The sequence below is a fragment of the Impatiens glandulifera genome, chromosome 5 (assembly GCF_907164915.1).
Source record: "Impatiens glandulifera chromosome 5, dImpGla2.1, whole genome shotgun sequence".
Classification (NCBI taxonomy): Eukaryota; Viridiplantae; Streptophyta; class Magnoliopsida; order Ericales; family Balsaminaceae; genus Impatiens; species Impatiens glandulifera.
This window is the reverse complement of record NC_061866.1, coordinates 22988303-23004922: the sequence shown is the minus strand read 5'-3', so window position 1 is coordinate 23004922 and position 16620 is coordinate 22988303. Positions and strand designations below refer to the sequence as shown.

At 34.4% G+C, this 16620-nt stretch overlaps 1 protein-coding gene across 1 annotated transcript; it reads right to left on the bottom strand.

Annotated features, from left to right (window-relative positions):
- Positions 1-273: 273 nt before the first annotated feature.
- LOC124939129 (keratin-associated protein 19-2-like) lies at positions 274-1189 on the bottom strand. The gene is made up of 3 exons (XM_047479639.1): positions 1119-1189; positions 907-949; positions 274-846 (listed from the first exon to the last, which is right to left on the bottom strand). Exons 1-3 carry the CDS (start codon positions 1187-1189, stop codon positions 274-276), a joined length of 687 nt encoding a protein of 228 aa, XP_047335595.1.
- Between the last annotated feature and the right edge of the window lie 15431 nt (positions 1190-16620).

The following is a 16620-nucleotide window of genomic DNA, read 5'->3' as shown; positions in this document are numbered from 1 at the left end:
GCTCGCATATCCATTCCGAATGAGCAACCACCGATTCAACAAAATGTGGAGCCAACACCACCACAATCTGGGGGTGACAATCTTACTGAGCAGGCACTAATTCCAAAAAATCTTGCATCATGTTTGAGGAAGGTTGCGGCCGCTGCAGACGAATTGGCACAAGGGGCTAAATATCTAAATGAGATGCACTAGATAAACGCAATGGAACTTGTACAATCTGCATTTGAGCCATTGACCACTGTACTAAACTCCCATTCAATCCTGAGGGAAGGCTTACAAAGGAGCTTGGACAAAACAAAACATCAGCAGCCAAGAGGAAGTGGAATTAACCCCAACACAGAAACCACCACCCAAGCGAAAGCCAACACCCTTCCTCCCAACACCCATGCCAACACCAAAACCAACACCACTCCAACAGCCCCAGCCACCAAGAACACCATAACCCCCACCACCGAAACCAACACCAAAGCCAACACCACTCCAACAGCCCCAGTCACCAAAAACACCGTAACCCCCACCACCGAAACCAACACCAAAGACAACACCACTCCAACAGCCCCAGCCAACAAGAACACCATAACCCCCACCACCAAAACCAACACCAAAGACAACACCACTCCAACAGCCCCAGCCAACAAGAACACTATAACCCCCACCACCGAAACCAACACCAAAGACAACACCACTCCAACAGCCCCAGCCAACAAGAGCACCCTTCCTCTCAACACCGAAACCAACACCAAAGCCAACACCACTCCAACAGCCCAAGCCAACAAGAGCACCCTTTCTCCCAACACCGAAAAAAACACCAAAGCCAATACCCAAGCCAAAGACAACACCCTTCCTCTAAACACCCAAGACAACACACAAACCACCCTCACTCCAACGGCCCAATCCCACAAGAACCCCATTCCTCTCAAAACAGAAACCAACACGAAAACCCCAATCCCTACAATGGCACAAGCCAAAGCCAACCCCATTCCTCTCAAAACAGAAACCAACACCAAAACCCCAACCCCTCCAATGGCAAAAGCCAAAGCCAACCCCATTCCTTTAAAAACATAAACATAAATCAACACCAAAACCACAACCCCTCCAATAGCACAAGCCAAACCAACCCCATTCCTCCTAAAACAGAAACCAACACAAACACCAGCACTCCAACCGCCCAACCCAAAGCCAACCCCATTCCTCCCAAAACAGAAACCAACACGAACACCAGCACTCCAACAACCCCAGCCTTGCCTCCTACCCAAATTATCCCAAAAAATGAAGAAGCTGGACCATCAAAGGCCTTAAATGTCTACAGAAAAGTCCCCCGAAATTTGAAAACGGATTGGTTAACCGATGTCATCAACACCGAAACCAACAACAACTCCCCTTCTATGGCGATAGTAAAAATTGAACCAGAAGAATGCATCTCTAGTCTACCACCGCCACTTCAAACTGTCTCTTCTCGTCCACAAATGCAATTGAAAGAATGGCTTAAAGCATTGGAATTGCCTCCAGTATTGAAAACCCCATATTTCAATAAAATGTTTAGGGATGTCAAACAAATTACAAACATTCAGAAGACTTTTGTGGGTTTCATATTTGCTACAGGACTTGATCAAAGGTAATGTTTCCTGGACATACATACTTATTCCTGAAAAATATAATTTGTACCCCATTCTGAAACATGTTTTTCTGGTTTTATGCAGTGAAATGATATTTTTTGGGGAGAGACTAAGTCTACACGTGACGCGCGAGGACATGCTTACAATGGCTGATAAAACCTGGGTAGACAGTATGATTATTGACATTTGGTCGTACATGTTGAACGACCTTTGTAGGAGAAATGTAAAACGTCGTTATAATAAGATTTTCTACACAACCGCGCTCACCGTAAGTTGTACTAGCACTGTTGTTTATCAATTATGTTATTTGTGTGAGACTAAAGACTATGCTGTAAACAGATTTTTCGTGAAGGTGGGATAACTAGCCTAAACCAATTCAATGAAAGGTTCTGTCGTGAAGGTCGGGCTTTTGACATTTCGAAAAGGGACCTCTTGGATGTGGACCTCGTAAGTACATCTCTTGTTGTGATATCTTATAATAGCATGTACAACTCAGGTGAAATCTAATTTGTTTTAATTCTATCCACAGATGTTTTTCCCAATCATTGATGACAGACATTTCTACTTGGTTTGCTATAACTTCATACAAAGGCAATTTCAAGTAATTGACAATAGGGAGTCACCTATGCAATCGCACAAATCTTGGTATGACACTAAAATTTGATTTTCAACTAGTTCAATGATTGAATTCTAGTAGCACTAAATTACATTACATCATGTTGTTTGTAATGATGTATCAGGATGACTACATTCAACAATATATGAACGACGTAGACCCCGTTCTTGCTACAAAATATGGTAGTTTGGAAAAGATATGTTTGAAATTGTCATGGCAGGATTCCAAGAATTACACTGACTGCGGCATTTTTTGCATGAGACACATGGAGACGTATGAAGGTCGGGTGAAGGGTTGGAAAAGTGGCTTCGGCGTTAAAAAAAATGTACGGGACCAAATAAAGACCTTGAGGATGGAATATTGTTGGCGTGTCATTGGCTCGGAGCTCAACAAATCCAGGAGCAAGGTCTACAATTCCTGCAGTAAATGGATTAGTCAATGAATTTGGAAATGTATACAGATTGTGTAATTAAAGTTTACAAATAATTTTAGTTGACATTAGTACAATAATGAAGATGCATACAGATTGGGTAATTAAACGATTCATATAATTTTAATTCACATTTGTACAATAATGAATATGTTGTGTAATTTAAATTTCCAAAAAATTTTACTTCACATTTTGACAATAACGAAGATGTATATATACAGATTGTTTTTAATGAAATTTGATTTTCAAATACTTGTTCATTTATGTATTAAATAAATAAATTAATTGAAAGAAACATGAAGCGCATAAATATTCGCTTCAAACACTTTTTGTTCATTTAATAAATTATGATAAAATTTATATGTGAGGAGTCGAATTGGAGCGAATAATTTTTCGCCTCAATTAATAGTTTTTAGTTTGACAATATTATATGAAAACTTTTAATTTAGAGTAATCGAATTCGACCGAAGAATTCTTCGCTTCAAGTTATTTTAAATCTGACTTTGATGTAAAACCCCCACCCCATCCATGATAAGTCGGATTACTTGACATGTCATTACACTTACCCTAACATGTAAATACCAAATTCTACAAAAATAGCATGACATGAAACGAATATGAAGCGCATAAATATTCGCCTCAAATACTAGTTTTTATTGAAGCGAATAAATATTCGCCACAAATAATTGTTTATGTAAAACACACACCCCACCCATGAGAAGCCGGTTTAATTGTCATGTCATTACACTTACCCTAACATGTAAATACCAAATTCTACAAAAATATCAATTTCATGAAAGAAATATGAAGAGAATAAATATTCGCCTCAAACACTTGTTTTCATTGAAGCGAATAAATATTCGCTTCAGTTTTAGGTTTTAAATTCTAAATTTTCAATAAAAATGATAATTAATAGGAGTCGACTGGGGGCGAATAAATAATCGCTTGATTTAGGTGTTTTTATTTTTAGAAATACATTAGTGTTGTCATTCATTTGGTATTACATAAAACATCGCATGCATACATTCTACCTTCTTCCTGGTTTCAAATCAAATATACATACAAATACATATCAGATTTCACATGAAACTGGAATTCGATAGTTGAGATGACAAAAGAACAGTGAACGGAGTATTGACGTCCATGCTGAAACTTTCGTCCCATTACTGAGGAGTTGAGAACTGAGAAGTGGTCGTTGGCATTGCATTTGATGGCTGGAAAGGTATATCAATTTATTTAAAAGTATGTTAATAAATGAATATTAATAACCCAATTATTAGTAAAGAAGTTTAGTCAGCAAATTCATACCGGAATATGTGATTCGCGAGTTATTCTTGTTGATTTTCTTTTTCTTGAGTTCATCTCTAGTCCACCTTTCCTTCTCTTACCAGACTTTTTTGGCTTCTTAGTTTTGATTCCTTTCGCTTTAACATGGGCACCCTCGGCAGAACATGATACACCGGTTGGCGGAGTTTGCATATTTATACTCTCCTGTAATTTTTTATCCACAAACATACACTGGCTAAGCATAATTTCTTTGACATGCCTATATGTGTCATCTCTTTCGGCTGCCTTGGTAAATAAATGCATGGACAAGCCACACAAATCTCTGTATTTTATGTTATGAAACTCACTCGGATCAACATTACTACTGTCCACGATTGGATCAGTTCCAAATAATCCATCTTTGGCTGTTCTTGTCCACCTCTTCAATATCAACGCAGGAGGAATCTTCAACACGTCAATCGTAGTGAAAATCTTTAGGATGTGATCACACAAAATCCCTCCAAATTCAAATTTACAGCAGCTACACTCAATATTCTTATCATCATTCTTATGAACTGTAACTGTATGAGAGCATCTCCTAGTCTGGGGTGTTACCTTATATTTTCTGTGTGTGTCGACATCCTCTAACATTTCTACACCACAATCATGCGACTTAAACCATTGTTGTTCAAAGCACTTAAATACCTCTGGGGTGTAAACTTTGCAGGCATCCTTTAAGATCAAAACTGGATAGTTCAGATTTGGTTGGCTGGTAAGTGATTTGAAATCAGCCTTCAACACATCATATCTTCTTTCATCAATTAGTCTTTCAAAGTGTTTGAAAAATTCTAAAAACTTGTGTTTGTAGGAGCAGTACCTTTTCAATAAACTGTTCATACTCTCACTTCTCTGTGTTGTCGTCATATCAGCACAAAACATTTGTCGTCCATAGACTAATGCCCACTTTCGCCTAATGCAAAACATACGTTTCAACCAGTCGTTGTTTTCAAGCCCGTAGTTTGTCAATATTTGATTCCAAGCTTCAACAATCTCTATCTCTTCTTCAAAATCATATATACACGAAGAAAAATCCTTCGAAAATTCTCTGAAATTATGGAACACGGAGCTAAGATATATGGCTGTATTTTGAAATATGTGCCAAATACATAGACGATGATTTGTTTCGGGCCATGTAGACGTCAAGGCCTTAGCCATGGCTGCGTCTTGATCTGTAAGAATGGTTTTGGTTTTTTCCCACGCATAGCATTGGTGAAAGTATCAAACAACCATTCTAAAGTCATTGAAGTTTCATCGTATAATAGAGCTGCACCAAAAATAATTGATTGTTTGTGATGATTCACACCTACAAAAAGCGTAACTAGACGACCTTCCTTATTCTTCTTGTAGGTGGTGTCAAAACTGACAACGTCTCCGAAGTACGAATAATCAGACCGCATGTTGGAATCACACCAAAAAATATTCGTTATCAAATCGTCCGCATCAAGCTGAAAAGCATTATAAAAACCATAATCATTTGATTGTTTTTTCTGCAAATACTCTAATACACCCCCTGTTTCCCCAAAATTACAGTCTCTGGTTCTTTTCGTTCGTAGGTAATTCTGGAATCCTCAGGAAGAAAACCTAGATTCTCCCTTCCACCGATTTTCTTAGACATTAGAGCATGTGATGCCTTAGGAGGAATTCCCACGTTAGTGGCCATCTCGATATATAAGCCTGCAACTGCAAAAATATTCCTATGGCATCTATACAGGTGAGTTTTCTTTGGACTTGCAAGAGGATGACAATGCTCACTAATAAAATTTACAACTTGGAACTTTCCATTATCTGCCCTCTTTATCCTCAATTTCGCTTCACAACCGAACCTCATCAAAGAACCGCTACGTCTGACATAGACATCACGTTTGTCTTTTACTCGTTCGCCCTGTGCACTACAACAAAAAACTCTATCCAGTATTTTACCATCGTTGTCAACATGATTTGAACTGCGCCTTATACCAAATCCTATTAGTTTAGCGTATGCTAAATAGAAAACGTAGCCTTCTTCTTCACTCTCAAATTCCCTACCTAAATGTGGAATTAAGTTGGCTTCGATGTCCTCCAAAGGTTGGCAGTTTCCATCGAAATTCAATTGACGACGACAACTAGCAGATTCGTTGTTCAATTTGAGAACACGTGGAAAATAAATCTTCAACTAACCAAAACTTGTAGATGATTGTAAAATGAAGGCAACATAAGCGTAGAGCGCTTCACTTCAACATTAATCACATTGAAATATTAGGCGAAGAGAGTTTCGCTTTATAAGCTATTATCAAAAATCCTATAAGCGAAGATCTCTTCGCTTACATATGAACGAAAAAAATTAGATAAGTTAAGCAATATACCTTAAATCATTAATATCATTCTCGTTCATATCATTCTCGCTCATGTGTATTCCTTCCCGATAATCAACAAGAACACAACATTTTATGTCCAGTATTCAAAAAACATAAAAAAACGTTGTGACGAAAAGTATAGAAGGTAGATGATATTTAAAAACATACCATTTTAATTTAGGAAGATGGATTGATATTATAATGAACTCTCCGGCGAAGGAGAGGTCGATGGTAGACAATGGAGTATCACTCTGGCGAAGAAATGGTCGACTGCTTCTCGTACAGGTGAGAGAGAAAACAGTACAAACTTTGTCTAGCTTAGAAGCATGGCTTGCTGCCATGCAACATTTAATGAAAAGGTGAGGTGTTAGGTGGCGGTGAGGTGAGGTGACTTGATAAAAAAATATTTCAATTTAATAATTAAATGAATAAAATTATTATGAATTAATATTAATCAATCAATCAATCAGAAAGCGAAGATTGCTTCACAATCTTATTTTGACAATTGTTTTAAAAATATTATTTTCACATATTGTTTTAAAACATACATAATTATATTTATCACATTAGCGGCGCTTAAGTTACATAGATTGCTATGTATTAATAAATGAATAAAAATTTATAATTCAAGTTATACATTATTTCATGTTTCAAGATTTCGTTTAATATAATGCTGCTGTTCAAAAAAAATACAATTCTAAGAACCAAAAAGAGAAATCTGAAATCAAAAATAACATTACCAAATTCAAGAATGCCAAATATTCAATAACAAAACCAACACATGTCTATTACAACAACAAAGGCGGCAAATCACAAGCAACAATGGATTCAAGCAAGCTTGTGTGAGGAACACCAAATACATCCAAATATGTTGTCAAAGGATTCACTGCCTCAAATACCCAAACAAGTTCATTAACATCGTGCCGAGACTTGTCGTATACAACTATAGTTTTATCGTCCTCGGGCTCAACAAATGGATTCTCCATTTCTTTAGTCGTACCTCCTCCAGCAATTACAAACCCCATAAAATCTTGTTTGTAAGCCGGGATGAATTCCCCTGCAAATATAAAGGTGTAAGTGTCGAACAGTTTCGGTAGCTGAAAGAAAATACAAAACATTTTTAGTAATCATGGAGAATTGAATATCATATGGAGGAGGATTAGGAATAAGACAAATCTTACATTGTTCAAATACCGCATTTTGCCAGCTCTCGGACCGCCCACAGTCCCATGATTATCTCGCTGCACCTCGTACGGTTCCTCGTCCACGTAACATTTAGATCTGATTGATGATTTTATCCATGTACAAAAGCAATTGGTATTTTTAGTTTCATATATGTGAAAATGAATATTTGCGTTAACAGTTAAGAATAACAGAGCCTCACAATCAATGGTAAGGACCCAACTCCCATTCAATATTGCCTTCAATACTTTGATAGTGCGACAACATCCACCATTAACATCGGTGGATGCTATGACGTGGATCACATCGTCTCGCCACCTCATTGTCACCGTGGCACCACATGTGTTAGCATATTGTTGCATCAAGTGCTGTTTAAGAACAATCATAAATATTTCAGATAAACAGGATGAAAACTTAAACAATATGGAAAAAAGGGATATATGTCAAGAATAGTACTATATCTTCACTTGTTAATTGATTTGGGCATAAAATCCAGTCTTTGCCAAAGTTTTGGACGGATGCATTTGCGGTTGCCTGCACATGCATGAAAAAAAAGTCTTTATTACTATTTACTATGGTTTCGTGGAAATAATATCCTAAACTCTAACACTATGTAAGTTTTCCTAAATAAGATGGATTTTCATTCAACGTGACATTTTGAGAGTGGGGTTTCCTACAGATTAACGAGAGAACGACATCCCATAACATAATCTAGGGTTTAGGGGTTTCATAATCCTAAATATGAAAAGTTTACTATTTAGGAGTACGTACCATTGTGGAAAAGTGAAGATCTTGCTTCTGGTCTGGTCGACGGGGAGACAGATGCGAATCGCCGTGAGAGGAGGCAGGCTTGAAGAGAGAGAGATGAATCTGGCGGAAATGATTATAAAATAATCATATTAGGGTGTATATATATTCATGAAACCTGGGCGAACAAGTCTTCTCTCGAAAAGCGACTATTCATTCCATTTCACATGACACCTGGAACAGGGGCGAATAAGTGTTCTCTCGAAAAGCGACTATTCATTCCATTTTACATGGAACATGGTCTAGGCGAACAAATATTCTCTCACAAAGCGTCTATTCATTCCATTGAATCTGGGCGAAGGGGTATTCTCTATGAAAATTAATTAATTGAAGCGAATAAGTATTCGCTTTCAATCATCACCTCGTAAAAAAAAATTTTAAAAAAAAATATTTCAAGTAATTTGAGCGAAGATTTGTTCGCTGCATGTCATTTTGAATCAATTGAATTAATATTTAATAAATGGAAATATAAAATCCATGTAATTTTGGTCTTTACATACACGGGTAAGTGTATTTACATTGCAGGCAAGCGGTCTTCTCATTGGTGGGTTGGGAGGTTTACATGCAGGTCAGGTTAAAATTAATTCAAGCGAAGATTTCTTCGCTTTCATTCGTCTCCTCTTAAAAAAAATTATTATAAAAACATAAAAAATAAATTTGAAGTAATTTGAGCGATGATTTGTTCGCTGCATGTGATTTTTAATAAAATTGAATTAATATTTAATAAACGAAAATATAAAATCCATGTAATTTTGGTCTTTACATACACGGGTAAGTGTATTTACATGGCAGGAAAGCGGTCTTCTCATGGGTGGGTTGGGGGGTTTACATGTAGGTCAGGTTAAAATTAATTGAAGCGAATAAGTTTTCGCTCCTGAGCGTCACCCCGCAAAAAAAAATAATAAACAAAAAAATAAAGAGTGAAGTAATTGAAGCGAAGGTTTATTCGCTGCATGTCATTTTTAATAAATTGAATTAATATTTAATAAACAGAAATATAAAATCCATGTCATTTTGGTCTTTACATACACGGGTAAGTGTATTTACATGAAAAGCAAATGGTCTTCTCATGGGTGGGTATGGAGGGTTTACATGAGGGTCAGGGCTCCTAGGCGTGGAAATCTTCGCTCCATTTGCTTCTCACCCTTCCCTCTGACATGGTGCCCGGAGCGAAGATATCGTATCCGGATCATATGAATATTATATTATTTCCTGGCGTTAACAGGCGCTGCCGTTAACGGCGTCCGGTGTGAACCCGGAATGAAACCCGGATTCCGGATTCTCCCTCCCTCCGTCTCCTACCCAGATTGATTTATTATTATAATAATAATGCTGCAATTTGATTGGTCCGCAACAGAGGAACACGGGAATCGGTAGCAGAAGATCTGAACTGTATAAATATGTATATATATTAGGAGAGAGAAAATAATTAAGATAAATAAATTAGGGAAGAGAAATTACATGATTTGTGAATGATTGTGGAAAGAGCTTGTAGTACACCTCCAATATTTTAAATTAAGCGTGATTAGATATATATAGATTAGATGATAGGGCATGGAGATTACAATAGACTAAGACATTGAGTTTTCGTGAGGCATAAATTTTCATTTTGATAAGACTAGCTATAAAAGTGTATTTAGAAATGTATGAATTATGAAAGGGGTCGGTCTTTTAAATGATTCTCATTGTGTTCAATTTTTAGATTCTGACATGTTATATAAACGTTATTTATAGTAGTTTCCTAAAATGAAACATTATGTTCATGGAGTTTCTATAGTTTTGTTGGAATCAAACTTGGTTAAATCTTTTGACCACTTTAATAAAATCATATTATGTATGGATGAATGATAATTTCATATAATTATGAGCTTTTGACTTTATAATAATGGCATCAGATCTATGGGATGATAGCAAATTCTTCATAGGTCATCCTAGCTCTGTCCCAATTACAACTACATAAGTGAGATTACAGTTAACTGTCATATTCTAGTCTCATTTTTTCTGTCTATAGGGACATCAACTAAAAGACTAGATTTCTGCTCCATGTTACATAGAGTGTAGTTCCAAATCTCAAGATTACCAGCTTCTAAATTTTTTTATTTTGTAACTATCAATAATAATGTTTTGGCTAATAATTGATATTTTGGTGATAATGATGACAGCCTGAATGAGAAGTATATGAAACTCCAATGTAACATTGATCCACTTCCATATAACAATGAAGATTATCATTTGGTTGAGAAGTATCTACACATAACTCATGCTCTTACACACACATATTGGGATTCATGCTTTCTCAAACTTTTCCTGAAATTAAGTCATTCCTCGCTATTCTCTATTTACATGCTTTTGATGATGGGATTATAAGATTAAGCACAAGTATAAATTCTCAGGGTTGAATTCTTGAGCTTGAAGATGTTTTTTCTCTTGCAAGGGAGGGAGAATCCAAAAAACATACACCTTACAAGGGAAAACTAAAAAACAGAAGGCTCTTTTTGCACGATTAGTACTATTTGAAAAATCTTATGATGCACTAACCTAGAAACTTATAGTAGGAATGTATTATATTCTACTGTCTCTTACTTAGAGATTGTATATTTAAATATATATTTTTTTCAAGAATAACAGAAAAAAGTGGGTTATTTAGGTTAAATAACCATCCTCTGTATTTTATATTTTAAAATTTCAAATAGGAGTAATTTTTTTAAATAAAATAATCAAAAAGGGAGAAATTGTTAGATAAATTAGACCGGTTAAAATAAGAACTTAACAAAATAAACTTACTGTGCAGGAACGGTTAAAGAATCAGAATCGGTCAAGTAATTCAACCGGTCAAGCAACACAACCAGCCAAGAACCTAACCGATCAGGAAGACAAGACCGGTCAGAAAAAAAGGCCAAAACTGTTGGTCATCCGGTTAACCTGAAGCTATGAAAAACCGGAAGTCATCCGATTAACCTAAACAACCGATCGATGCAAATAGATACTTTGAGTATCTGTTGAAGATGATACCAAATGGACAGATCATAGTATTGCCATATTCATACAAGTCTGAGAATAATCTGCAAGCTGCAGAAGATCGTCCGACAAGATCTTCCCATTCTGGGATAAATCAGAGGCACAACCCTCCAGGTGCAAGCAAACTGTCCAACCGACAGTTGTCATATCAAGTAAAAGACAAACCTAGCCGGTTTCACCTATACACTGGAAGTATAGACCGCCAGGTCTGAATCACTAAACCTCTGGTCAACCAATCAGACTCAAGGAAAAGAAATGTGACCGTTGACACATTTCACCTATAAAAAAGGAGCTGAAGAGGAGTAAATGCAGTTACAAGTCACAAGAGAAAACATTTAAGAGTTACACCAACCCAAGTTATAAGTGCTCTTTATCTCTCTAAATTAAAAGAGCTTAAGTGTGTATTTGAAGTGAGATTACAATTTCGGTGAGAATTGTACGAGTGTTATCGAGCAGCAAATAAGTCTCGATCGGATTGTGTTTGTTTATTCCTTAGTGAATATCATTCTTGCGGTTTCGAGAGGAAGGGGTGACGTAAGAGTTTTATCTCCGAACATCCATAAAAATCTGTCTTGCTATTTACTTTTTGTCGGCTTTACATACTATCCGATCCTACCTAAACCGATTTACTAAATCCCAAAACTGACCCACCAAACTCCAAACTGACTTTATCCAAATCCGGTTCTATTCATCCTGTGTGTGTGCTGCTTCAACCTGAAATAAACTACTTTGCCTGACACGTGTTCGAATCTGAAAACCGGTTACGTCATCCTACACTCAGAGGTGTCTGCATGCTTGCCAAGTGTTGAGGAAGGTGAAACGTGCAAGAAACCTCCCTGTACCGGCGTGATAATGATCAACCAATCCCACGGAGAGAGAAGAAAATGACCGTTGGGATCTCATCTACTATAAAAGGAAGATGAAGCGTCCTCATTTAATGCGAATCACATCCTTCTGAGAAAAGCGATAAGTTACAAAATCTTAGAGAGATAAACTTTTACGATCCAAAACAGGTGTGTCATAAACCGGAAGCTTTCGGTGTTTTGTTGTGTTGTGTTATTGTATTACATGAAGAGTGAGTTGGTGTAACCGGCGAGTAGCGAGTTGGGCTCGACCGGTAGTGTTATTGTTGTAACTTTGAAAGTTAGTGGAGATCCTTCTCATAACTTGAGAAGAAGGGGTGACATAGGAGAGTTTGCTCCGAACATCCATAAAAAATCTTGTCTCGTGTCATTTTTTTCATTTCATTACTTACTCAATTAACCTAACCAAAATCAATCTTACTCCGAAAAACCGATCCAATCATATCTCTAAAACCGACTCCTTCTAAACATCATCTAAGTCGCATACGTTGCTTCAGACTGAAACAGACATTTCCGCCCTTGAACTCGGTTCAAGAGTCTGTGACAGTTTGTGTAGTGCTGAGAACGGTTATAGTCTCTAACCGGACTATCACCAAAGTGTGTTGTGTGTTGTAAGAGGCCACTCTTCCCGAAACCGGAAACACCCCGGTCCTCCAAGGGCGTCCCCGATCCTAACATATATATATATATAATACCATTTGTCTAAATGATATTAATCATGAATGTTGAAATCATTATAATTTCATGAAATGAATTGGGCATCTTAACGATTTCTTATGTAGAAATTTAATTTGTCAAAATAATATTGTCATTAATATTTTGAGACATTTTAATTTCTTGAGATTAAATAAGTTGTTTGTGATAGAACTTATTCTAATCATGCATTTAAAGAGACACGACTATGGAAATTAGTCTCGGTGAAAATAATCCACTCATATTTGTTTTGAGAGTGCATACTCGTTTCACGTCGATTATTGTTCAAAACATGGCAATGTAAGTGCTTCGATTAAGACATGAAATATATTTGTATTTATATTTAATTTGATGATGTAGCTAAGTGATTATTAATATAAATCATACATATTAGCTAATAATAGGATGATTCATATTCATTCATAATAAGTATGATCATCTAGAAATTTATATACATATATAAATAAAGATTTATTTTCTATCTATTTTATTTTAATAGATAATATTGAAAATTTTCACATATTATGTGTTCTTTGATTGACAAAGATTTGTTATAAAATTTTAAAGGTCATCTAATTAATTAAGAAACAAATAATTGATGACATGGATACTTATTTATATAATTAGTTAGTTTCTATTTGATTAAAGATAAATGGTCAACATTCTAATTAAGTGTAATAATTAATATTCTAATTAATTATCATGTATTTTTAAACGTATTTTTAATGATAAATGAAATTGTATATATATTTGTTTAATAATATATGACATATTATTTATTTGATTACGTTTCTATGTTATTGACTATATATATTATAGTTGTTTTGTTGAGGTGACTAAAATTAAAGAAGCAATAATATACAATATCATATATATGGATATATTAATTTTGGTTTAATATAATATATTTGATATACATTGTTTAATGCATCATTAAGACTTACTTAATTTGATAATTTTGAAATCAAATAATTACAAGGAAAGTCTTGTTTGATTTGAGAATAATGTGGCAAACGTGCCAATATTATGGGATGCAAACGTACAACCGAAAATAAATATTTAAGTGACTTCGGTCAAAGATGCTTGAAACATTATGATTTCTTTTGTAGAAATAATGTAATACGGTGAATATTTATTTGATTAAATATTATAATTTCTTTTATAGAAATGAAGTGTTAAAATAAATATTTTAATTAATTAAATATTTTAATTTATTATGTAGAGATTATGTGAAGAATGATTTTTAAATGAATAAACATTCTAATCTCTCTTATAGAAATTATGTTTTATTCAATTAAATATTTATAATATAGTTATCTTATTCAATGTAGATTAAGTATAACAAAAGAAATTTGTAAAAGAATTGTGTGACAATATCTTGATTACAAAATTATCGATTTAAATCATACAAATGTGTGTGATTTAAAAAGGATACCAACACGAATGTGGGAATAAATATTTTTATTGATTATAACACAAAAAAAATTGTGTATATTATGATAAATTTAAAAATAATTTGTTGTTATAGAAATATGTTCTCTATAAAAGATAAAGTTGTGCAACTTTATAAAAAGAAATAAAATAACAAAAAATGTCTTGTTTATATTTGCTGAGTTGATGTTCAAATCGATAATTTAGATTTGAGGATTTTGAAATCAAGAAACGTGTCATATTTTGACATTATTTTCATAAACATTTGAAGAACCAATGTCTTCAAAAGAATTTATGAAATAAATGAAAAAGAAAGTTTATAAAGTCTTGATATGACTTATAACAAATTTTATAATAATGATATGAAAATTTGATCATACTTTTATTAAAAAGTGGATGTGACAATTATATATATCATGAAGACAATGAAAATTATTTCAGTACGTGTCTTTTGTACGATATTTTTATCGTTGAAAATTACGATAAAAATGATTAAATCCATAAAGGATATAAATTGTACTAAACGAAATATCATGTTGTTATCAAATAATATATTGATATTATTAAATGAAAGACTTTACGTCTTAAAGTGAATATGTTTGCACTTAGAAGTGCAATATACGTATGGAAATCTTCTAAGAAACTTATGATGGATAAATTAAACGTTATAATCTCTATTTTTGACTTATGTCGAAAAATAAAATATTTTATGTAAAATATATAATCGTTTACACGAAGGCAGAATAGTTCAAAGATATTTTGTCTACTAGTTAGTCAAGTAAACAATATTTTCATAAAAAATTAAATGATAAGCATGTACGAATGACTATGCTTCTTATTAGAAGATGTTCCAAGGTTAACTAAGAATGTACCAACATAAATTTCTAATTATTGTGATAGTAATTAGAAATTGTACAAGCTTAGAGTCAGTGACAAGTCTAGACATCCATGTCTTAGACATTATGTCATTAGAGTATACTCTTTAATGGAGTTATCAAATTTGACTATGTAAGTCAAAGATAACATTATGGATCCATAAATCAGATTATTGAATAGAGATATAGTTTGAAGTCATTTGAGACATCAGCCTACTATAAGTTGGTATGAAGGAAAACCCAACCTATGCAGACTGGAGATCCCAAGAACATGGTTCAATGGGACAACCTAATTGTACTAACTTGGAAAGTTAATGTTGAGGAGTAATCCTATAATAAAACAATATATATTTTGACGAGGATAAGCATGTAGTTTTTAATGATTCTTTATGAACAAAGAGATCACCTATGTGAGGGAGAAGTGGGGCCGCTTCGAAAGAATTGCACGGCTCAATTCTAGACCCTCTCACAGAACCAGGCGCGTGTTCCATGGCCAAAACAGACATAACCATGAGAGTTTGACATGTATCAGGGAGAATTCTATGTGAAGTGTGTAATCGTTTACACAAATGGTAGAATAGTTCAAGGATATCGAGTCTACTAATCAGCTAGTAAAGTTATATACTTTCATAAGGGAATGTTCAAAGGGTTACCCCTACCTATCCTATGTAAAATTCAACTGTTGAACCTTTCACCGAGTTAATCTTTCAATTTCCATTAATGTGGTGGATTGTTGGAATTTTTAAACTAATTCTATAAATTCCATTAATGAATAGAAATTAGAATGTGGGTAATAAAATCAAATCAAATTCACATGAAATTCAAACGTGAATTAAAGGGTGAAAATTGATCCAAATGTATAATTTAAATCAATTAATTGATCTAAAATGCATAACAAAATGTTGTTAATTTGTAGTATAACTTACATGAATTTGTTATTATTATTTGTTATGATAATTAATATTATTATTAACAAATTGGAAAACCATATAACGTTAGTATTGAATTGTAAATGCCTTAATTGTTTTGGCAAACAATTACTCTATAATGAAGAGAAAAATATTGAGGTAATGAAGAGGCAAACAATGCCAACCGTTGGATCAAATGATAATTTTATTTAATGGTTTAACTTTTCAACAATATAAAAATCTCTCATCTCTAATCTAAAACTCACTTCATCATTTCATTTTTTCTCACTCTAGAATTCCAAAAGTCTTCTTCTTGTTTTGTGAGTGTTCTTCGAGTTATTTGCTCGATATTTCCATTAAAACTCGGTGATAGTTCAGGTACGCTGATCAAGTTCGACGAGTAGTGATTTTAGTGCAGAATCATTACTGGATTCGTTGTACCATGGGAGACAGCCATCTACGATAAGCTCCAGCACAAGCGGGAGACGATGAAACTATTTTAAGGGAAATGTGTCTCACACA